Here is a 25,637-nt window from a genome sequence, read left to right as displayed (position 1 = left end):
GGAAACAAGGATGTACGAAAGGATGGAAGGGAACAAGACTGTATAAAAGGAAAGGTTAGAAGAACAACAACCAGGATGTATAAAAGGAGGGATGGAAAGAATGATGAGAGGAAAGGAGGAATACAAGAAGGGAGGGAACAAGAAAAAGATGGCGAAAAGACAGATGGAAGCAAGGAAAAAAGGGAGGGATGGAGGTAGGATGCAAGGATGGAAACAAGAATTGTATATGAAAAGAAATTAGGAATAGAGGAATGAATTAAGGATGGATGGAAGGAAGGATGTAGGAATTAAGGATGAAAGAAGGAAGGATTTCCTCACCATTTTCAGGGTCTCCGCCAGCCACAACAACACAAATTGACCCTAACCTGGATTTGAAACCCCAACACTTGCATTGAAACCCTCATTTGAAACCTTAACCCTGGATTGTGGCGCCCTCTAGTGATGACTCTGTGCAGAAACAACACACGCTCTTGTCAGGATGGAATGATTCAAAGCATATTTGGGTGTTTTCAGTGAAAGTGGAGTGCGTGTCCGGAGGAGAAGAAGAAGAAGAAGAAGAAGAAGAAGATGGTGGAGGAAGAGGAGGAGAGTTGGAGCCGCAGTGTGGAGTGAAGAAAGAAGTGGTGGTGGAGGAGATCCTCCAGAAAGGAGACACGGCTGTTATCTACCCAGAAGCCCCCGATGATCAGCAGAGTCCTGCGGAGACGGGGGGCGTGGACGAAAACGGTAGTACAAGCAGAAATTGTGTAGCAATTAGTCATCTACTCGGTTATGTAAACATCAATGATGATTAAGTCTTCAATAAACATCACTTTCGATTTTTGGGAACGATAGCTAATGATGGTAAAGCAATTTTGTCTTCAGAAAACCGAACATATTTTGTCAACTTCAATGACAATTTAAAGTGAAAGTGTTTTCCTACACATCAAAGATGATTTAGCGTCTCTTTTTTCATGAAATACTGAAGAATTGATATTCTTCAGTGAACCCGAAACATTTTCGTAGATATCAAAGGTGATGCAGTCTCCAGTTAACTTGTTGCACAAGGTTTTGTAAACATCGACGCATTTGAGTTGAAACAAACTAAAGTACGTTTTTGTTATAATCAATTTCGAGTCAATGCATGGGTTTTCAATCATATTGAAAATTTACGATTTACAGTCTTCAACTAACTCAATTTACATATTTTCGTAAACATCCATCCATCTATCTGAGTCGCCTATCCCAGCTATCGTCGGGCAGGAGGCGGGGTACACCATGAACTGGTTGCCAGCCAATCGCAGATTTTCGTAAACACTGAAGATGAATTAATCTTCAACTAAACTATCGTAGGTGTTTACCTCAAAGGCGGTTTAGAGTCACTAAATTCTCATCAACATTGATGATTCATAGTCTTGAACGACATATCGAAGATGAATTTTAGCCATCAGTGAGCCTGACATTTGTTTTTGTAAACATCAAAGGCAGGTTTTCAATGAACGTGATGTACGTTTTTCGCAAAGATCAAAGCCGATTTAATATTGAAAGTGTATTTTTGTAAACATTGAGGACAAATTTGAGATCAACAAACCCGCTTATCCTCAAAGTTATCGTAAACATCGAAGATATTTAGACTAGAAATCTAACATACGATGCTATGGTAAACATAAGACTATCAGTCTTCAACTAACCTAACATGCGTGTTTTCGTAAACGTCAAAGTCTTTAACCTAAGCTAAAGGGGAATTCAGTTAAATTCTGAGCTCTCGTCAAAACTTAACACACGTGTTTCAAATACATTTTTGATATTTCAACGAATGAACGTGCGTTTCTGCAAACAGGCACGCCAGACTCCCTTCAGCTGCACACGTGTCCGTACTGCTCGCGAGGCTACAAGCGCAACGCTTCGCTGAAAGAACACATCAAGTACCGGCACGAGACCAGCGAAGACAACTACAGATGCTCGCACTGCAGCTACACCTTCACATACCGCTCGCAACTCGAGAGGCACATGAGTCACCACCGGAGCAGCAAGGAGCAGGTAGTGATGAAAATGAAACTTTTTTTCACAATTTAGTGACAATTTCTAGTATTAGTTTGCCCAACAAAATTTCAACAAAATGGCCATCTTTTAAAACGAAATGGCTGACTTCCTGTTCGTTTTACCAAACAGGTTCTTGAGACTTTTTTGCGGTTCTTCTCCTGATAGATGTGTCAACCAAATTTTATGCTGCTAAGGAATACTGGCTTCAGGGGCTGAATATTTTTTTTAATATATTTTACTGGCACCCTTGGAAATGGCCCAAATTACCATCAAAATGAAATTTTCAAATTAAAATAGCTGGATTTGTGTTTGTTTTACAGCATAGGATAGAGATGCTGACCAAATTTCATGATGCTAAGGGTAACTGGCTTTGGAGGCTGAATTAAAAAAAATATTACTTGGACACTTGGAAATAGCCAAAAATAACCCCATATTCAAACCAAAATGGCAGACTTCCTGTTTGTTGTACAGCACAGGTTTGTGAAACTTTTTTGTGGGTCTGCTCATGGTAAAGATGCCTACCAAATTCCATGCTGCTAAGTGAAACTGACTTCGGGTGCTGCTTTTAGAAAAAAAAAAGAAAAACTTTGATCCTTGAAAATGGACAAATTACCCCAAAACTACGGAGCCCCCCTGGTGCCAAGGTATGAGAAAAATAAAATTCATTGATAATCTGTTCCCTCAGTTTAGTAATCCGTTCCCTCAGTTTAGTAAACTGTACCCTCAATTTAGTAATCTGTACCCTCAATTTAGTACTGTGTTTAGGAAACACGCAGGCTAATTGTAGCCAGTCCTGCTAGTACTGCTATATAATGAGCAACCGCCTCGAACTACAGCAATATTGCCTTTCAGTTGAAAAATGGGATGTAGGATATATCACGACATGACAATTTATACACAGAATTCACACGAGTAAGAATATAACATACAAATAGAATTTACTTCACTTGACAGATATACAGAGGTATACGGAGCCCCAGACATTTACTAAACTGAGGGTACAGATTACTAAATTGAGGGAACAGATTATCAATGAATTTTATTTTTCTCATACCTTGGCACCAGGGGGGCTCCGTACAAAACAGCCATTTTCAAACAAAAATAGCAGACGTTTATTGTTAATTATTGGTGTAGCTCAGATTAGCGTTACGATTGACAGTTAAAAGGTCAAACAGACGAGAGGAAGCATACGGACCAAAATCATGAATGATTAACTTAAGTAAGCTGCATGTGCAACCAAATTACCTCCGCTCCACCTTCTTTTACAAACTATTTTTAACGTAACCTTTATTATGTCCAAGTAGAATCATTTACATTATTTTTAATAGTTAACATTTTTCAACTAGTTTCTTAACCTTTGGCTGGACCCCTGGTAGTCCACCCTCACTACTATTCTGGAAACCACCCCCATCTATTTATCCCAATGGACCAGTCTGGCTCAGTTTGGCCATTTCCTACTTGATGACACGTGCGCTCACCTTCCTCGCTTCTCTTTAGCATTAGCATGACCGTTAGCGCTGTTTCTTTTTTCTTTTCCTTGCATCAGTGTCTGAGAGTGTCTCTTTTATTTCCCCGCCTCAGCGTCACGTGCAGTCGTCCGGTGGCGGTGGAAGTGGAGGAGGCCCTCGCAAGTTCAAGTGCACAGAGTGCTTCAAAGCCTTCAAGTACAAACACCACCTGAAGGAGCACCTGCGCATACATAGTGGTGAGTGGCAAAATTGATAGAGTTCTTGCTAGGGATGGAGAAACTGAGGCTTTCTGAAGCAATTAATCATTTGAGACAACTAGCCTAAAATGATTCACTGTTTTGAAGCATTTGACACTCTTAAATCGGTTATATCAAAACCATATATACACACACACACACACACACACACACATTGACTTTTCACATTCATCCATGGACCTCATAGCCTTTTGAAAGGTAATGTGGAAGTAAAATCCTTGTGAAACAGGGATATTTATTATTAGTCACTGGCAACTGTGTCTAAGGCAAATCGGTGATGAATAACTTTTATTTTTATAAAATCGTTGATGCATGTCATGCCTGGCACGCAATTGTCGCAACATCAAAGATTTGTTTTTGCTCTATGTAAGCTATGAAGCCAACAAGCCGTCTATGTATACAACTTTGAGTCACGGTGGTCGGTTCAACCACATATGGACTCGAACACGCGCCACGTCCGTCCTCACAGATTGAGAGCGGAGTCCGCTACAGCTCTGCTAAAAACTCCAGGCTGCAAGTCTGCCGGGCAAAAAAAAACCAACTCTGGTAAAAGTACTGAACCCACTCCCTTAAGTAAAGGTACAAAAGTACACACTTATAAATGTACTTAAGTAAAAAAGTAAATCTACCTTTTTCAACCCAATAATAGAGTACATGTAATTAGATCAGGGGTGTCAAACTCATTTTTGTTCCGGGCCACATTTTTTGTACAGTTTCACTCAGAGGACCGTTATGACTCTGAAACCATGTAAATGTTTCATCACCTTATCATAGTATTACATATACACAACAAATTGACGGATAACTAGTTTTGAAATGTTGTTTGTTCAGCTTTCGTTAAAGTTACTGTAAAAATGGGTTTATTTACAAAAAATTCTTGCAATATCTCAATGTCCTCAATTTCCTCTTATATGTTGCAAATGACAATTTTAAATTTAGGTACAAATTTTAGTGAGAATCCAATGGCACGGCAGACTATTGGTTAGCACATCTGCCTCACAGTTCTGAGGACCGGGGTTCAAATCCCGACCCCGCCTGTGTGAAGTTTACATGTTCTCCCCGTGCATGCGTGGGTTTTCTCTGAGTACTCCGGTTTCCTCCCACATCCCAAAAACATGCATGTAGGTTAACTGAAGACTCTAAATTGCCCGTAGGTGTGAATGTGAGTGCGAACTGTTGTTTGTTTCTATGTGCCCTGCGATTGGGTGGCGACCAGTTCAGGGCGTACACCGCCTCTCGCCCCAAAGATAGGCTCCAGCACGTGAGGAAAAACGGTTCAGAAAATGGATGGATGGATTTTAGTGAGAATCCTTCAAGATTAAGCAAATCATTTGCTGTTATGGGTCACATAAAATGATGGGGCGGGACAGATGTGGGCCCCGGGCCTTGAGTTTGACACCTGTTAGTTAGATATTTTTGTACTGTATCTCTCCACATGATTTGCATGCTTTCTCTGGTGGGCACAATGGACAAAACAAATACAAACAAAAATTAAATGAAAAGACGAGCATTTATTTGGACTATTGAAATAAAGATATATACAGTACAACATAAATAGTTAAAAATAAAAAAGCTAGTTTTCTTTTTATTTTTTCAAACAGGTTATTATTATGATTTTTGTTTACGGTTTTGTTTTGGCAGTGCGCAAATAAATGTGTTGGAGGTATTTTATTGCTCGAAAAGTGACTGCCAGCGAGCCTGACTTCGACAAGCTAAGATTCTAAAAAACTATCACGGTTCATTCATTGCAGGCACCTTTGGGAAAAAAAGAGTAAAACAAAAAATCATTCTTACCTATGAAAGGTTAATCCAAGTTCAGAGTGATTGTACGAACCGTACGCAGCACAGTGTGCAGGCATCTTTGTTATTTTGGTTTCCGACCTGCCATCCGCAAACATGGAATCTGCCGACACTTTGCCCCCACTAACTTAGTTATGCATGGAATGCACTGATACTTTCCCCCACTAGCTTAGCATTGTCACAGGCACGTGGCTCAAACAGGAGTGTCGTATCTACAATGTCTATGATCAGTGGGTTGACTTTACTTTCGATTTCCTGTTTTTCGGCATTCTGCCTTTTGCATCGCGTCGTCGCTAACTTGAGAAGGTTTTAAAAGTAACAAGCAAATTTTTAAAATGTAAGGGGTAGAAAGTACAGATATTTCTGTGTAAAACGTAAGGAGTAAAAATAAAAAGGTGTCAGAAAGATAAATACTTGAGAAAAGTACAGAGTATTGAAGTACAAAACAGTATTGAAGTACGAGTACTTCGTTACGTCCCACCACTGCAATAGGGTTCTTGGTTTGCCACCGCAACAATAAGCTGTTAAAGTTCAGAAATTGGTTTAACATTTAACAAGTAGAAAAATGACACGCAAAACAGATTTACCTAGTATTTTGGGGCTGAAGGCCTCTCAAAATCAATAGGTTCAAGAAACCCGAGACCCTGAGAAGTCTTTGAACATTAACCTGTTTCGGTTCCGAGATTGGTTGAAAAGTTTGCTGGTAGAGAAGTGACAAGCATTGCTGATTTTTACCTTTGATGCCAGCTACCTCATGTACTTTTTGACTAAAGATGTCTCAAATATGGTTCTTGTTTTCACATACACACAGAACAAACTGTTCATGTTCGAATAGATTTTACTTTTCATCCCAGCTCTCAAGTACCTTTTGTCTAAAAAGATCTCTCAAAAGCAATAGGGTTCTTGTTCTGACATAGATAATCTGTTGAAAGTTGCGATACTGAAATGGAAAACTTTTTTTTGACGTTCAAATGCTAAATTCATGTATCTTGGACACCACTGAACATATTCTGAAAAAAATACAATAGGGTTCTTGCTCTGGCAGACCTATGACATGAAATTGTGTCGTTCTGTGACATTGCAGGGAGTTCTGTTTTATCAATGTTTTATATTTATTTAAAATTTTAATTTTTTTGCTTTCCAGGTGAGAAACCATACGAGTGTGCCAACTGCAAGAAGCGATTCTCACACTCTGGCTCGTACAGCTCGCACATCAGCAGCAAGAAGTGCGTGAGTGCGGCCAGCGCCCCCAACGGCCTGGCCCGCAAGTCCGTCAAGTCACTGCCGCCCGTTGCTGACATCCCGGGGGTTGCCGTGACCTCTGGCCGCGTGGTCGTAACGGAGAAGCCGGAAAGCAAACCCCTCCAAGAGCAGCTCCCCGTCACGCAAATCAAATCAGAAGCGACCGAGGTGCCCTGCAAGCCGGCTGTGGCGTCGGCACCATCGGCCAATGGGGCGGCGCCCCAGCTCCAACCCCTATCCCAGGGCGTAGCTATGGTGCTTCCCACTGTGGGGCTGGTGCCCCCCATCAACATCAATCTGAGTGACCTGCAGAACGTCCTGAAACTGGCTTTGGATGGGAACGTTTTGAGGCAGGTTCTGGGGACCGCCAATGGGTCTGCGGTGCAGGGGAAGCCGGGGATCGTGGTCCAGCAACCTCAGCAGCAGATCATTAGCCTGCCCGCCTTCGTTGACCACGATGGGACCACCAAGATCATCATCAACTACAGCATCGGACCCGCACCTGTCACCACCGCTACTACTACTGCCAGCACCACCCAACCCATGCCGCTTCTTGTCAAAAACAACCTGGTCCCGGCTGCACCCATCCCGACCAAAACTGACAAGCCACCCAGTCCCAAGGTTGACCTCAGCCTGGTGAAGGAGGAGCCCGAAGAGTCGGTGCTCATCACAGAAACAAAAACAGACCAATTGAAGAGCATCAAGACTGAAGAAGCCGAGGGGCTGCCACCCGACACCGGATCCGGTACTTGTTCACTGTGCGACGAGTGCCCCGAGAACCTGGAGGCGTTGCACTTGCTCCAGCACCACAAGGCGGCCAACGGGGAGGCGGTGGACTCGGCCGCCTTGGACCCATCCTTCGCCGCCTTGCTCAGCGACGCCGGTGTGACGCTAGAGCAGGAGCCAGCTGTGGATGATCTCCTGACCCTCCTTAAGACCTACTTCGCCTCCAACTCCAACCCTGACCAAGAAGAGCTAGAGAAGATATCAGACTCTGTTAGGATTCCCGTGGACGTGGTGCGGAAGTGGTTTGCCAAGATGAACTCTGGAAGAAAAATCTGTCAAGACCAGGCGGCGTCCAAACAGACTGAACCTCTAAACTGTGAGTCAGAGGCCACCAAACAAGCCTCATGTCAATCCCCATCTGAATCCCCGTCGTTAAACACCAGCGACTTGGTCATCATCAAAAGCGAGCCAGAGGACCCCGAGGCTCTGGACTCCCAGGCCGAACCCTTGGACCTGTCCCTCCCGAAACAGGTGCCCGCTCCCACATCTGCTGCACTCCCAGAGGACACCTCACCTGCCAAAAAAACACCCCAGCCTGTGACCCTAGCCTGCCTAAGGAAGGAGCAGGTGGGTGGTCGCACTATCTATGTGGCCACGCCTCAGACGCGCCGAACCGCCGTCAACATCATACCCACCTCACAGCTGCCCACCTTGGTGGCCATCACAGGTCAGGGCCCGGTTGGCTGCCTTGGCGCCCTCGGGGACTCGGCCAAGCGGACCATTCTCATCCCACAGCTCACCTACACCTACGCCAACTCGGCTGGAACCGCGGCGAAGACGGTCGTGCTCAACGGACACAAGGTAATACCATCTTCGAGTTATCAACAGCAGTCATTTTAGTACAGAACCTTGTGTCACTCCATAAGCCGTTTGCTTTTACATTGGCACCTTGACGTAGGAGTTTATTTCCTTCTGTTTTAAATCTTATAAATCATCCATCCATCCATTTTCAACACCGCTTATCCTGGTTAGGGTCACAGGGTGCCGGAGCCTATCCCAGCTGACTTCGGGCGGAAGGCGGACTACGCCCTGAACTGGTCGCCAGTCAGTCGCAGGGCACCTATCGACACGGACAACCATTTGCACTTGCATTCACACCGTCACTGATTGGGTACTGAACCCTCGCTGCCTGCACCAAAGTCAAGCGAGTGTACCACTACACCGTCAGTGACGCTTATTAATCAATTTACTCTTATATTAAATCAATATTTCTCATGGAAATGAAATATCATTAATCGTTCCACCATGTTTTTTTTGGTGTTTTTTTTAAACGTCTTTTCAATAAAGAAAATAGCACGATATTGTATAAAAACATCCATCCATTTTCCGCTTTTCCTCACTAGGGTCACGGGTGTGTTGGCGCCAATCTCAGCTGACTTTGGGCGAGGGGCGGGGTACACCCTGAACTGGTTGCCAGCCAATCGCAGGGCACATAGAAACAACCAAATATTTGCACTCACATTCACACTGATGGGCGATAGAGGGTCTTCAATTAAACTACCATGCATGTTTTGGGGATGTGCAGATGTGCTAACCAGTCGTCCACTGTATAAAAGGTAATAAAACAAAAGAGAATTTTAAGGAATAAACTGGTTTCACATAGTATAATTCCATACTGTATTTGTGTTTTAAGATGCGTGGCTGAGTGATTGATGTCACGAGTTGATTTCAGTTTGAGCGTCTGGGTGCGGGACAGGAACTCCTTGCAAGTGTTCTTATTTTGTATTTGTGTTTGACAGTTCAGTAAACGACTGAAAGTGCCTCAGTCTATGTGGCTGTCCTTGCCCACACACACGGGCATGGCTGTACCTTGATTGCTCTATTTTCTTTTTCACTTAATTCAAGTGGCAGCACATCTGGAGATTGCTCTTAACCCAAATTTTGGCTCAAAACAGCAAAAAAAAATAAAATAAAGAATCTACCAAGCAACGTCTTAACAGGAACCAAGTCCCGAAGCACTGCAGGAATAAAGTCGAGTAACCTGTTTAAAAAAAACGACTTGGCTCCAACTCCGAAAGGGTATTTGAAGCTAATCCCACTTGAAGTTTTCTTGTGTTTTTCCGTGCAGACACCGGAAGTGAGCTCCGATGGCGCGGCGGACGAACAAAGGGAGATGTCGCTAATGAAGAAGCCCCGTCTGGAAAACGGCGTCTACGCTTGCGACCTGTGCAACAAGGCCTTCCAGAAGGGGAGCTCCTTACTCAGGCACAAATATGAACACACAGGTACGTCCTACCTGGTGGTCTGACCCAGAGGTGGGGGACTTGTCTCAGATCTCAGTAGCCAATTTTAGGATTTTTGGGACACAAAATTTGCATTTTTGAGGTAGTCTGCCATTTGTCTTATTTTCCTTAGAAAGGTGTTTTTTTTTTTTTTTTTTTTTGTGTAGTCCGTGCAAACCTGGTAACCCACCAGTAGGCCATGTGGCGAAGTGTCGTTGCCACCTCCCATTGAGGGAGCTCAGAAGATTTTTACATTTGGATTCAAGGATTATATTTTTAATAAAATCAAGAAAAAGAGAATGGGAACATGCAAGGTTTTTATCTCAAAGCAAAAAGATATCTAACGTCTTCCCTCACTACAAAATCCACAAAGACAGGTAAGCTCCAGTAACCTCACAGTTTAGCTAACCCATAGCTGGTCAAATATGAACTAAACTGAATGTCGGTAAGACATTTAATTGCGAAGACAAAGTAATAGACAAGCCAGAGACTGGTTTTGGTACCATTAAAAAACGGATTCTGAATGTGTTGAGTACAGCTAACTCACACAAGTACAAATACTGAGTGCAAAGTGGCTCACGTTAATGAGTTGACCTCTGCATCGAGCCGATGTTTTTTTTTTTTGGATTGCAGGAAAGCGTCCTCATGAGTGTCCAGTGTGCCACAAGGCCTTCAAGCACAAGCATCATCTTATTGAGCATTCGCGCCTGCATTCCGGCGAGAAACCCTACCAGTGCAACAAGTGCGGAAAGCGCTTCTCGCACTCGGGCTCCTACTCTCAGCACATGAACCACCGCTACTCCTACTGCAAGCGGGACGGCTCCGATTATGGCTCCAGCCCGGACGCAGACGCCACCGCCGCCGCCGTCGTCGTGGGAAGTCCGACCGCCACGCTGGACTCGGACGTCGGCGAAAGCGAGGACGACGACGAAGCCATGTGTGTCGACGACATCCGGGTCGTACAGGTGGACGACGGCGAGTGCGAGATCTACGAGGGCAACTTTGATGACGACGACGACGACGGCGACGACGACGACGAAGAAGACAACGTGGAAAAAGATGATGAAAAAGAAGAAGAGCATGAAGAAGAAAAGGAGAAAAACCTCGATGTGGATGAGTTTGCGTGCCAGGTGGTAGAGGTGGAACTGAAAGACGAGCAGACGCCGGAGCCCCCCGTAGCGGACAAGGCGGAGGCAGCCGGCGTCAACCTTGAGCAGATGGCGGACTGCACTTACAAAAGCATCAGGGACTGGTCGGACAGTGAGGAATCCTCCGACGATCAAGCTGTGACGGACACCAAATAAGCCAACCCTCCCCCCTTCGGGACACTTTTGAGAGCCACAGCTCCAGATCTAACTCTGGCTTTGACTCCGGTTCCGGTTCTAGGTCTGGCCTCCAGATCAGGTGTCGTATGGAATATGAACCCTTTTAAAAATTAACCCACCCTATGGCTGCCCCACCAAAATTTGCATATCAAGAAAATCATTTAATGTTCTCGATCGGTTAGAGTCAGTAATATATGCTATTTGTAGTCATTTAGTTAATTTTCTTTTTATCACGGAAGTAATGACCCCCTTACGCCCCAAAAAGGTTTAGCATTACCTATACATGCCACGAGATGGCACCAAAGCACTAATTTTGTCCCAATGAAACTCACTTCACAGTAGTTTCTTGGCACCACGATGCCACGAGCTGGGGTCAAAGCACTGCTTTTGCCTAAATCAAGCTCCTTAGGTCACGTCATCAGTTTTTTTTTTGTTTTGTTTTGTTTTGTTTTGCACCAAATTAATACTTTTATTTGGTTTGGCTTAAGCAAAGAAACAGAATAACAGCGGATAGGTTCCCCCTCAAAAGAAAATCTATGATTTGGTGATTTTGCAAATGCCCGGTTCACGCAACATAAAAGATCTGTATGTTTTTAAGTGAATATTTTAGGAGTTGGTGGGTTCATATTTTATGGGGGTCCATTTACAGTCTGACATCAGGCTCTGACTCCGACTTCAGTTCCAGCTGCAGTTCCAGATCTGGGTCCGACTCTGGCTCCGGCGGCGGTTGGCTGCTTTTAACGGTCCACTACTGTGTCCAAACACCTAGGTGTGCCTAAACTCTTTTCTTTCTCTTGCAAATATCAGTGTTACAAATGTTTGTTTATAGACACTTTCCTTCGTGTTACTAATTTGACTTATATTTTTTTGGGTTGCCAATGTTTCCGACATCAGTATTTTCCTTGAGTTCTACGAACAAAAAGCGCTGCACTACGGTTTTCCCCCATTGTCACCCTTTCAGTGTTATATGCCATTAGCTGACGTAAGCTGGCGTTTGTTTTTATTTTTGACTGTTAGCCTTAAGGAAAAGGAAAAAAAAAAAAATGTCCCCCACCCACCCACGAGCAAAATGGGCGGCGCCCCTGCCTTATGCAAGACTTGCGTGCTGTTAAAGTGCCATTGAACATTGTTGTTGTCGTCTCCCCACTCGCGTGGAGGGTGTTAACATGCGTCTGTTACTGTACGTTACCTGTTACTTTACACACGTTTCGTACGATGGTTTCTTTATCTGTTACAAGCGCCCAGCGCCACGTTCACACCCGTATGACCACCCGTTAACCACAGCCGCCAAACAGCATGCATGTCAAATTATTTACGTAATTGTAATGATTTTCGTATTTTTTTTAAATACTGTATTACGTCTCAAAAGCAGTAAAAGCTCATCTCTAAAATAAAATGAAAATCAACGACACAGTGTTAATGATATATGCCCTAAATGTTTTAAGTCATTGCGATTTGTAAACAGTAAAGTTGACAGTTTTAGTAGTAACACAATTTTAACAATTTTCTGGAGTTTTACCCCAAACATTTCAGTGCGTTTTGTAAAGCAGTAAAAGTTCAAGTTTACATTTAAAATAAAAAAATATCTACGATTGGTTTTTTTGTTGTTTTTTTTTTTACATTGAATAAAATCTACTACACGTTTTTTTTTTTTTTTTTCATATTTCATTACGATTCATAAAGCAGTAAAACTTGTATTTTTTTATAATTAATATTGCTGCACGTTTTCAAATGTTTGTATATTTAATTAAATATAACAATTATTGGAACAGGAACAAGCTCAAGTTTACAAGATAAATTTTTTCAATCGGCTTCACGATTTTAGAGATTTGCAATTTCTTTGTAAAATCACGGCCAACATTTTGAAAATTCTTGCTAAAAAAATCCTGAACCTTAATTTCAATTTGTGAGGAAATAGTGTTTGTTTAACTTATTAAATCAACTAGTTTGCTACACAATTTAATTTTCAGTTCTTTTTATTAGAATTCTATTTTTTAATTTGCAACTGTTTACCTTTTTTTGGTTTTTTTTAAATGTAGTCTTCCATTACAAAGAAGTAAAAACTCCAGTTTACAAGATTACTTCATAAAAACAGAAATCAACCACAATTTATGTGATTTTAAAAAACAAATATTTTTTTCCTCGAATCATTTGTAATTAGCTCCATTTTAAAAGTTTTTAAAATGGTTTGGCTACACAATTTCTAACGAATCTTTTTAAAACTTATTGTCCTTTGTTGTAAAGTGGTAAAAGTTCACGTTTACATAAAAAAAAATATACAGAATTCAAATTATGTATATATTATGCTCGCGCACTTCAACGATGTTTGCATTTTTTAAAGAATTTCATTGTGATTCATAAAGTAATAAAAGCTCAAGTTTGTTTGAACAAAAATGTAAGTAAATATTTTCCTGATCTTGTTTCCATTGTGAAGTAGACGAAGCTCAGGTTTACAACCTCACTTTTAAAGAATTAGCTACACCAATTTTTTTTATTTTTTTTGGTAATGATTTTCTTTTGTAAAACTTTTATTTTCACAGTTTTGTTTAAGTTTAATTTCAGATCTAAAACGACTTGACAATAACGCTTAATTTTATTTTATCCCATTTGTGCACTTGTTCCGGTTGAAAATGTCGGCGCGCTGTCCCGCACTTTGGGTGGCAAACGTTCGCGAACGTGGCGCTCGCCTGGTTTTTCCTGTTTATTACTTTACCAAAACAGTATTTCTTTTGTTGTTGGATTTGAGCGCGTTTTTAACAAAGCCAGTATTAAAAACTCTTTACACAACTTTTTTTTATATATATATTTATGTCTTTTTTGTATTTTCCTTTTGACGGTTATTTATTACGCTTTATTATTGGTAGTGTACATGACTGTAGGATGAATCGATAATATATTTTAGTATGAAAAACAACAAATCAAACAAGCTCAGCCCACCGTGTAGTTCTGGGACTTTCTGAGTTGGTTTTACAGAAAAAATTAGGAAAAAAAATAATAAAAAGTAAAAATACTCATCTTGAATTCTATTAATGTGTTCAAAAACAATGAAGAAAAAGCCAAATGAAAGTGTTACACGTCGTTATGAAGCTACTGATTAAAAACGCATGCGATGAAGCTCCAACCTTTTTTTGTTTGTTTTTTTGCTTTTATCATTTTTTTCCCCTCTTCTTGTTTTTGTCGTGCCATCATTGCATCACATTTGTTCCTTTTATAATGTTTGTCCCTTCACAATAAACGTGACTGCATCTCTGAATTCGTTGTCTTCGCCTTAATGTTTTCAAAATCGGAAATCATCCCACCTTAACTTTGATGGAACAAACATCAAGAAAAAAACATTCTAATGGGGGGGAAAAAACATGCAATACAAATGACTCAAATTAGTCTTTCCCGACCTTTTTTAAGATGCACACTCCCTTAAAAAAATTGGTGCACCCCTTTATCCCTCGCACATACCCTTAAAAACATAAAAGAAAGCTTATTACAAGTTATACACAAGGATTAGTGGAAATAGCGTCCCCGAACCTTTTATGCCATCCACCCCTTCCATATTCCAAGAGTTGGTGTAACCCCTCATTCCTGCACACATCCTTGAAAAATATAGAAAAAAGCTTATTTCTCAAAGCACGAGGGGACATATATGACGATTTTGTCAGATGAGTCCCAAACCTTTAAACCTTAGCAGCCCCTTAAACAAGTTGGTGCACCCCGTCTCCCGTGAACACACTCGAAAAAGGCAGTCTATAGCAAATTAATTGGATTACCGTAAGTGCAGTGACATTTACATCATAGAACAATGTTCTTTTTAAGCCATGCATCCCCTTCAATATTCCGACAAGAGTTGGCGCACCCCTTCTACCCATATCCACACCCTTAAAAAAAAAAAAATAGAAAAGCTGATTTCGAAAATCAAACAAGCCTCAGTGGAAGTCAATGAAGATTTTGTCATAAATGAGTCTTTTGCAAACAGTTTTTTGCTTTCAACAAGTTTTGTGCACCCCCTCACACCCTTAAAAAACGTCAAAGAAAGCTGGTTTCTAAAAGATACATACAAGCGCGAGTACAAATTTATGACGATTTTGTTTTGGAGGAGCCTTTCCTGAATGTTTTAGGACTTAAACAAGTTTGTGCACCCCTCTCTCTCTTGAACACACCCAAAAGGGCAAAACTAAGCTGTTTCCCCCCCAAATAACGGCATCGTGTTAAACTGATAAAACTAAATTATAGCTGTTGAATTTATGTCGAAGAACAGCATTTCCCGATGCATCCCTGTCAACACACAGTGGGCCCTGCACACTCCCTTTAAAAAAACTAATCAAAGAAAGATGATTACAGAAACCAATCACGTTGCAAATTAAATGGAAACTTCACAGTAAAGATCCAATCAAAATATGGGCAAGCGTCAGTGGAAATTGGCGGCACTCACTTCTGAGGTAAAACGGTCATTCCCATATTTTGAAGCCACGCATGCCCTTCAACAACATTGCGACAGAATTGGCGCACCCCCTCTCACCTGCACACACCCTGAAAACAACAAAACAAAGCCTGTTTATTACCATTTAACTGACCAGGTTTCAAATTAAATTTCATAAATGCAATTACAGATGAAGTAGTCGTAGAACATCCATCCATCCATTTTCGGACCCGCTTATCCTCACAAGGGTCGCGGGTGTGCTGGAGCCTATCCCAGCTGTCTCCGGGCAGGAGGCGGGGTACACCCTGAACTGGTTGCCAGCCAATCGCAGGGCAGACAAAAACAAACAACCATTCGCACACACATTCACACCTACGGGCAATTTAGAGTTGACAATTAACCTAGCATGCATGTTTTTGGGATGTGGGAGGAAACCGGAGTGCCCGGAGAAAACCCACGCAGGCACGGGGAGATCATGCAAACTCCACACAGGTGGGCCCGGGATTTGAACCCCGGTCCTCAGAACTGTGAGGCAGACGCTCTAACCAGTTGTCCACTGACCGAGTTGGTGCACCCTCTGCTCTGCACACGCCTTTAAAAGCATCAAAAGAAAAGCTACATACAGTCAACAAAGGCCTCCTTTCGTCATGCTGAAATTCTAATTGCGGTAAACCCAAAGAAGGAACTAGAACTAGAAGGAAGTAGGTCCTGTCAGACTGGTAGGCTGTACAAAACAAGCGTCCACTAGATGACGCAAGAAGACAAGTCAACGTTGCACTTTTGTCGATCCCTCCGGTTGTATTTATTTATTTTGAAAAAAAATCAATATTTTGAATCCATCTAAAAAAATCGCAGCAAAGTGCAGCAGACACATATCGAAAATGGGAACTAACATAATAAAAAGAATAAGAGCTTGAGCGTATGTTTGTGTGTGATAAAGTGACTAAGTGAAGATTTTAAGTGTGCTGAATGTAAATGTGAGGCAGCAGTGGCATAACAAAAGGGCACCTGAGTGCTTTGCCTAAAAGGCTGTGCTGAATATTCACGCAGCGCACCTGATGATGTTATTTTTCTCCTCCAACAATTGCTGCTGAAAGCCAAAAATGTATTTTGTCACATGGACAAAAGCACAGAAAGAAACAAAAAGGGTTTTACAACTGTCAATCACACAAAGATGAGACGTTTATACAAAAGAGTTTTTACTACGGGCTACGATGGATTTGAGAACAAAAATCAACAAGGACATATCAAAGTGTGCAACATGTTTAAAGTCTGACACACACGCACACACAGACACACACACACTGTGATGTAACATGACTGTAATGCCAACAATTCTGAAATCAATGCAACACACTGTTTCATCACAACTACTGTGTGCTGTGTGTGTGTGTGTGTGTGCGCGTGTCCATATGAAACTGACATGGGTGTGTGTATCCGAGTGCATAAAGGTGTGTATATGTGAAATAAAGAAATTAATTCGAAGCACTAACTAAAAACAATTGTTGATTTTCTATTGAAACAAAATGTTTTTAAATAACAGAAATAAAAATAAAAGTAAATATAAAAACAATCTTTAAAACTAAAAAAAACAAACTAAAAATGAAAATAGAAAAACATCCATAAAACACCTTAACAATTAAAAGTCAAATTAAATACAACAACAACAAATGAAAATGGAAGTAAAAGTTAAAAAAAAAAAAAGAAAAGAAGAAAAGCCAGAATAAGGGAAATTCTCACCCATAAAAATAAAACAAAAACAATCTCTCAACCATAAAGCCAAAACCCAAAATGTGAAACTAAATAGGTGGGAATTAAAAAAAAAAATCCTCAGATAATAGAAATCAAACTAATAATATATATATATATATAATAAAATATAAAAATACAAAGTAAAAGTAAACAGGAAAAAAAAGCTGAAATACAGAAAAAAAACAGAAAAAAACGGTATCGTTGACATTTTTGCAGATTAACTAAAAAGAAAAACTGAAATACTATTTCTTCTGATCATCCTTGAGATGGTTCTACACCTTTATTGGAGTCCAGCTGTGTTTGATTATACAGATTGGACTTGATTAGGAAAGCCACACACCTGTCTATATAAGACCTTACAGCTCACAGTGCATGTCAGAGCAAATGAGAATTATGAGGTCAGAGGAACTGCCTGAAGAGCTCTGAGACAGAATTGTAGCAAGGCACAGATCTGGCCAAGGTTACAAAAAAATTCTGCTGCACTGAAGGTTCCTAAAAGCACAGTGGCCTCCATAATCCTGAAATGGAAGACGTTTGGGACGACCAGAACCCTTCCTAGTGCTGGCCGCCTGGCCAAACTGAGCAATCGGGGGAGAAGAGCCTTGGTGAGAGAGGTAAAGAAGAACCCAAGGATCGCTGTGGCTGAGCACCAAAGATGCACTCGGGAGATGGCCGAAAGTTCTAGAAAGTCAACCATCACTGCAGCCCTCCAACCAGTCGGGGCTTTATGGCAGAGTGGCCCGACGGAAGCCACATGCAAGACATGCTCAAAAACACCTGAAGGACTCCAAGGTAGTGAGAAATAAGATTCTCTGGTCTGATGAGACCAAGATAGAATTTGTTGGCCTTAATTCTAAGATGTATGTGTGGAGAAAACCAGGCACTGCTCATCACCTGCCCAATACAGTCTCAATAATGAAGCATGGTGGTGGCAGCATCATGCTGTGTGGGAGTTTTTCAGCTGCAGGGACAGGACGACTGGTTGCAATCGAAGGAAAGATGAATGCGGCCAAGTACAACGATATCCTGGACGAAAACCTTCTCCAAAGTGATCAGGACCTCAAACTGGGCCGAAGGTTCACCTTCCAACAAGACAATGACCCGAAGCACACAGCTACAATAAACGAAGGAGTGGCTTCAGAACAAATCCGTGACTGTTCTTGAATGTCACAGACAGAGCCCTGACTTAAACCCGATTGAGCATCTCTGGAGAGACCTGAAAATGGCTGTCCACCAACATTCACCATCCAACCTGACAGAACTGGACAGGATGTGCAAGGAGGAATGATAGAGGATGCCCAAATCCAGGTGTGAAAAACCTGTTGCATCATTTCCAAAAACACTCATGGGTGTATTAGCTCAAAATGGAGCTTCTACTAAATACTGAGCAAAGCGTCTGAATACTTATGGCTGTGTGATATTTCAGTTTTTCTTTTTTGATGAATCTGCAAACATTTCAACAATTAATATGAGGTGCCGTGTGTACATTCATGAGGGAAAAAATTTACTCAAATGATTTTAGCAAATGGCTGCAATATAACAAAGAGTGAAAAAAAAAAAAAAACCTCTTATCCAAACATAAAACCATCCACCCATTTTCTGTACCACTTATCCTCGCACGGGTCGTGGGCATGCTGGACCCTACCCCAGCTATCTTTGGGCGAGAGGCGGGGTACACCCTGAACTGGTCGCCAGCTAATCACAGGGCACATAGAAACAAACAACCATTCACACTCACATCCACACCTACGGGCAATTTAGAGCCTTCAGTCAACCTACCACGCATGTTTTTGGGATGTGGGAGGAAACCGGAGTGCCCGGAGAAAACCCACGCAGGCACGGGGAGAACATGCAAACTCCGCACAGGCGGGGCCGGGGATTGAACCCCGGTCCTCAGAACTGTGAGGCAGACGCTCTAATCAGTCGTCCACCGTGCCGCATAAGTCAATTAATAAATAAATAATCACCACAAGACTTTCTATCTTTCCGATTACGACCTGTCTCCTCATTCCGGTTGCCTGGCAACCATAGCTATTTAGGAAGCGAACGCCACGATGTGATACGTCACCTCTATTAAGGATTAGCAGTCGATTAAAGTTGTGCAAATCCTCTTCTTTGCTCCAAATCTACTCGGCAGCTTCCCTCTCAGCACACATTTTATTGCCCTTGTTGGCACTTGTCACTTGAAAGGGATGCCATTAAAAGCGGCGCCACCCGGCATATTTTATAGTTATATTTTTTAAAAAGTGCACCCCCCACAGAGAGGGTGGCTTCCCAAAATCTTCTTTTCCTTCGTTTGAGTGAGTGTCGCTGTCAGCAGCATCTGAACACACACGCCCACGCGCACACCCACGCACACAAACACACACTTGGCTTTAAATACATCCATTTGCAAATGTATTATTCATGCAGGCCCGGTAAGCACTAATGTATTTTTACCTGATGTTTAATGCATCGCAGCACACCAGCATGCTGAGACATGTTGTGTAATAACAGCTCTCCAACATGTCATCAAACCTCCCGGATGCTGGAAATATTCCGATAAAATGCTCACGTCGGAGCCTTATGTCGGAAAAGGTAAGGCTCGTCAAACATAAGTGTCAATCAAACATGCTTGCAGCTGTGCATACAGTCTGTTTGTTTTTTAAATCCAGTAATTTTTGTACTTTTCAAGTAAGGGGCGGCACGGTGTAGAACTGGTTACCGCATCTGCCTCACAGTTCTGAGGACCGGGGTTCAAAACCGTCCTCGCCTGTGCGGCGTTTGCATGTTCTCCGGGTACTCCGGTTTCCTCCCACATCCCGAAAACATGCATGGTACATTAATTTAATAGTCTAAGTTGCCCGTAGGTGTGAATGTGAGTGCAAATGGTTGTTTGTTGATATGCGCCCTGCCATTGGCTGGCAACCAGTTCAGGGTGTACCCCGCCTCTCGCCCGACGATAGCTGGGATAGGCTCCAGCACGCCTGCGACTTTAGTGAGGATGATGGAAAATACGGAAAATGGATGGATCCATTTTTTAAAGTACAGTTCAGTTGTATTTAACTTTGAAATACATTTACATGTCTGTTTTTAAAATGTTCCTAAAGTGCAGTACAACATTTGTTCAAGTTGTCAGTACAATACATTGTAACTAAATCATGTAAGTCGTTTTTTAATTTTCCAATACAGTGGTACCTTGAGATACGAGTTTAATTAATTCCGCGGACAAGCTCGTAACTCAAAACATCTCAAATCAGCTTTCCTTATTGAAATAAATGTAACATCCAACATGTCTTTTTAAATAAGAATAATAGTACTTGATAATATTGTACTTTATGCAAATACACAATAATGCCATAATTAAATAGAATGTAAGGAAGTTAAACAGTTTTTGCTTCAATTCAATGGACATTGTGTTGCTTCTTCTGGTGCCTGCACCTTGGCCGCCTTAGAGGCAGAGTATGATACTAACATGCAGATATACTGTACACAGAGACAGACACATCCTCAGTAAGATGCAAAAATATTAGTCATTCTTCACAGAGAATAAAAATATATATATACGTTGTTATATTGTCTGTCTATATATCTAAGTTTCCTACCTGGCAAGATAGATGCATGCTTAAAAATAAAAATGAAAGTAAAACTACTAAAACACTAAAACTACAAATTAAAACCGCAGGTGAAAGTACAATTAAAAAACCTTCACCCATTGTCTAAAGTTTTGAAAAAATATAGAAAAAAAGGTTTTTAAAAAAATCACCATCACAAATAAGAGTAAAACAACCAAAAGTAAAAAAATAGGTAATACAAATAAAAGTAAAATCATTCAAATCAAGCATCCATAAAACTGAAACTTAAAAATTAACTAAATATGTGTGATGATTACTTAAGTGATTTCTTCATTTTTCTTTTTAAGAAAAATTTTCACATCGTTGTGGTGTGTTGTGTTTTGAGGTTAAAAAAGCCATTTAATTCCATTAAAAAAAATAATCAGGCAAAAGTGAAGCGCTGTAAAAAAAAACAAAATTCAAAATGACAAATTGTTAGCCTAACAGCATCGTGCCTAAGCCATATTTGAACGTTTTGGGAAAATAAGAAATACCATTTTTAGCAAGCACATTGTTATTTTTTATTCATTTGCTAAGCGTAAGTTAAAAAGGACTTAGACAATTATGCTATTGGGCTAATGAAATGTACAATTGATGACTTGGAGCACAGTGTATGAGAAATTTAAAACAAATACGATTGTCTGATCGCAACTTAGCATGCAAACATTAGCACTACCACCTGCTTTTGGAAACTAACAGTGATTTTTTTTCCTTTGATGCTAATTTTGTCACACTTTTCTGCACGTGGATGCCAAAATGAAGGATTTATAAAATCCTTTGTCTTTGGAAAATAAACAAGGTCCTCAGAGGTGCGGCCTTCGCGATGGGGTCGTCGAGGTGTGACATTCGGAATGTCCGGATTAGACCAGCAGCGACTGGCACAGCGTGAGTGGCTCTGACAAAGCTTCCACTGAATGTGAATGTGTCTTAGTGTATGTTTTTGTGGAGATAAAATGGCCGCAGTAGCTGTATTGATTTCTCAGGGAAAATAAAAGACCAAGCCAGGACACACCTTTTTCAAAACAAATATTTAATTTTCCCATTTATGGCTAGACAGGAAAATTGGTTTTCATTGTTTTTTTGCTGGTTACAGTGTGCGCTGTTATTTCCTTACTTGAGACAATTTCATTAAAAATGTGTTAAGGTTTAGGTTAATGGTAGGGGATAAAGATTTAGGGATAGGGATTGGATTTGGGTTAAGGATTACCTTTAGGATTAGGGTTTTGGTAAAGTAAGATTTAGGGTTAGAGTTAGAGTAAAGCTATGGTTAGGGTCATGGTTGGGATACTGTAGGGTTAGGAAATAGGAGATTGGGATAGGTTTAGGGTAAAAATAAGGGTGAGAGTTTAGAAGTAGCGATTAGAGTTAGGGTGAAGATGAGGGCTTAGGTTTAGGAAGTCAGTACAAATCCCTGTGATGTCAAAATAAACAAGCTGTCTATATTTGACACACCACACACAAGTGTTGTTAAAAAGCCTGCCAAATTTTAATTGTTGAAAATATTTGCCAAGTATATACAATGAGGGCGGCACGGTGAGTCAGCGCATCTGCCTCACAGTTCTGAGGACAGGGGTTTGGAGTTTGCACTGTGTGGAGTTTGCATGTTCTCCCTGTTCCTGCGTGGGTTTTCTCCGGGCACTCCGGTTTCCTCCCACATCCCAAAAATATGCGTGGGAGGTTGATTGAAGACTCTAAATTGCCCGTAGGTGTGAATGTGTGCGCGAATGGTTGTTTATTTATATGTGCCCTGCGATTGGCTGGCAACCGGTTCAGGGTGTACCCCGCCTCTCGCCCGAAGTTAGCTGAGATAGGGTCCAGCACGCCCGTGACCCTCGCGAGGCTAAAGCGGTACAGACAATGGATGGATGGATATACAATGAGGCTTCAAAATCATGAAAAACCAAGCCATTCGATCCACTCATAAGTGCCATTTGGTGCGTTCACTCATTGTGCTGAAACCAACCCAACTCACCTGTCAACTGTCAAACAAACACAAATACTGCGATCTGGAAAAATGGATGCTACTTTGTCTAGTCTCTCTCTTATACATACACATAACCACGTATATATATGTAATATGTTTACATAAAGCCTCCAGTGTCTGGAATATATCTCACCGGGTCATTGCTTGGCTTTTCCACACCGCAACAATTGAAGCCCTGGTTTACACATTGACTATCAAGTCTGACTTTTTTTTTTATTTCCACCCTCCTCAAACTTCCACCTTCCTCTCCGTGACGTGTGCACACTCAAGGCCAACAACGAGGCTCTCTAAAGTGATCACGCCAGCCTGAAACCCCTGCCCACATGCTGACTGTCACATCGGAAATGACATTTTTTTTTGCCCTCCTTGCACTTCCACCTTTCTCTCAGTCATGTACAGACGCTCACGCCCAACAACGAGGCGCGCTAAAGTGGCCATATCAGCGGACTATCCATTTAACACTCTATCTCCACAATTGAGTAATACATAGTTCTCAGTCTTTGCACATTTTCAGCAATTATCTGAAACATGTATAATGTATTTTGAAACAAATCGTTGAATTGGACTTTTGGTAAGGTTAGAGCTTGGGTAAGGGTTAGGTCTATGATTAAGGTTACAGTTTGAGCAATTTTCGGGTTAAGTTTTTTTTCTGGGGGGGGGGGGGGGCAGTTTTAGCATTTGTATAAGGGTAGGGGTTACAGAAATTGTAGTGTCAAGTTTCAGATAAGGGTTAGGTATACGGTAATGACAGCATTAGTTGGGTAAACCCAACCCTTGTTCAAACCCTAACCCAACCATGACTGAAACCCAAAGGCCCAATCCAACCTTAGCATTACTAACCCTCACCCCGAATATCTTCCAGTTCAATGGACGCCATCTTAAAAATGCCGACAAACACACCACACGTGATGCTCATTTCAAAATGTCGATTGTTTTCACATGGAATCATGACAGCAGTTATCCACCAAGGCAAAGAAACGGCAAACGTAAATGAGACTCACGACATTCAGAGCTGCAAAAATGGTGATGTTGAAATAGGACTATCAGTTTATATAAATAGTAAAGAAAAGTGGACCTCATCCATAATACTGGGGTATACCTTTGGAGACTATATGCAGTAAGACCCTCCAAAGTGAATTTAACCCAAACATGCCTCAAACCCGAACCTTAATCATAGACCTAACCATTACCCAAGCCCTAACCTTACCAATATTCTAATTCAGAGATTTATTTCTAAATACATTATACATGTTTGAGGATAATTGCTGCAAACCTGCACAGACCGAGAATTATGTAGTAATGAATTGTGGAGATAGCAATTGAGAGAATTGTAAAGACAGCGCATGAAACAGTTTTTCATCATTTCATTTATTCACCAATTTATTTTTAAGGCCTGACTTTTCCGCGCCTTCAGGATGTTTTCGTTGATGACGTCCGAGTGTTGCTGATCAGACCGGGAGGGGCGTTGTTGTCTGCAGTTGTGAATAAAACTTTGCATTGTGGAACACACCTCGCTGTCTGTTTCAACCGCTTGATACACAATCCGACACGCACTTTTAAAGTGGAAGGAGAGTGGGGGATTATTCCAGCACACACAAAGAGCTCTGTGATTATTTGCAAATGTTGCTAACTCCCACCATGAAGAATCTGCTGCCCTGGTGGGCCTCGAATGAGGACTGGTTCCTCTGTTTGGCCAAGTTGTGCAAACGCTATCTGGCTGTCCCAGCGGCAGGCTGTGAGTGAGAGGTTTTTTTAATTTTCCTTTTTATATTCTTTTCTCTGCTATTATACAGTAGTACTCCACTCGAAAAGATCTCAGTGATGTCTGCGACTAGTCAACATTGACTCGACTTTCATCACATTCGTGTTGACTGAAAAAAACGCAACTCCTAACCTCAAACCTACCAGTCAAACCCTACCCTAACCCTAACCCTACCCTTACCCTGACAACAACTCCCACTCAAACCCTAGGATTACCCTAAACCCTACTCTAACCCTAGAATTAGCCCAACACTAACCCAAACACTTCCATTACGTGAACCCCAAACCCAACCCTGGTCTAACCCTACCTTGAACCAAATCCCAACCCTACCAGTTACCCTATCCCAACCATTACCTTAACTCTACCATAAACCTAGCTTTACCATAACCAGTTCCGTTACCAATAACGTAATGCTACCATGACTCTAACCCACCCAGTGGTTCAACCCTTACCCTACCATTGATGTAACATATCCTTACTCTACAAGTACCCAAAACCTACAATAGCCTAATCCTAACCCCAGTGGTCATTCAAACCCTACCATTACTCTATATTCTAACCCTATAATAACCCTTAATCGTAACAAAACCCTAATCCTAATCCTTACCTAAAACCATAACACTATGATGACTAGTACGCCAAACCCTAACTTTACCAATACTCAAATGCAAACTTAACCCAACCATTACAGCCACCCTAAATGAACCCTTACCTAAACACTAACCCCAAGTCTACTACTGCCATAACCCAAACTCTAACTGTACCGTTAACGTGACCCTCAACCCACTTTTGAGGAAAAAATGACTTGTTAAGATCAAGAATGGATAACATGGTGGACGGCTGGTTAGCACATCTGCCTCACAGTTCTGAGGTCCCGGGTTCAAATCTGACCTTTTTTGTGTGGTGTTTGCATGTTCTCCACGTGCCTGCGTGGGGTTTCTCCGCATATTCCGGTTTCCTTCCACATTCCAACATGCATGGGAGGTTGATTGAACACTCTAAATTGCCCGTA

General features: G+C 41.6%; 1 protein-coding gene across 4 annotated transcripts in view; it reads left to right on the top strand.

Moving 5' to 3' along the window:
- Positions 1-14,362, top strand: part of LOC133411326 (zinc finger E-box-binding homeobox 1-like) — a 38,611-nt gene extending 24,249 nt beyond the window's left edge. For all 4 annotated transcript variants that reach the window (XM_061693561.1, XM_061693563.1, XM_061693562.1 and 1 more), the window contains 6 exons: positions 514-726; positions 1,820-2,019; positions 3,604-3,727; positions 6,693-8,377; positions 9,645-9,801; positions 10,432-14,362. In XM_061693561.1, coding sequence (XP_061549545.1) covers positions 514-726; positions 1,820-2,019; positions 3,604-3,727; positions 6,693-8,377; positions 9,645-9,801; positions 10,432-11,102 — 3,050 coding nt within the window. In that variant the 3' untranslated portion in view covers positions 11,103-14,362. The remainder of the gene's footprint in view (positions 1-513; positions 727-1,819; positions 2,020-3,603; positions 3,728-6,692; positions 8,378-9,644; positions 9,802-10,431) is intronic.
- The last annotated feature ends 11,275 nt before the right edge of the window (positions 14,363-25,637 follow it).

This window comes from Phycodurus eques, chromosome 13, assembly GCF_024500275.1.
Source record: "Phycodurus eques isolate BA_2022a chromosome 13, UOR_Pequ_1.1, whole genome shotgun sequence".
NCBI classification, from domain to species: Eukaryota; Metazoa; Chordata; class Actinopteri; order Syngnathiformes; family Syngnathidae; genus Phycodurus; species Phycodurus eques.
Note: the sequence above shows the minus strand (reverse complement) of the source record. Positions and strands in the feature narration are given on the sequence as shown.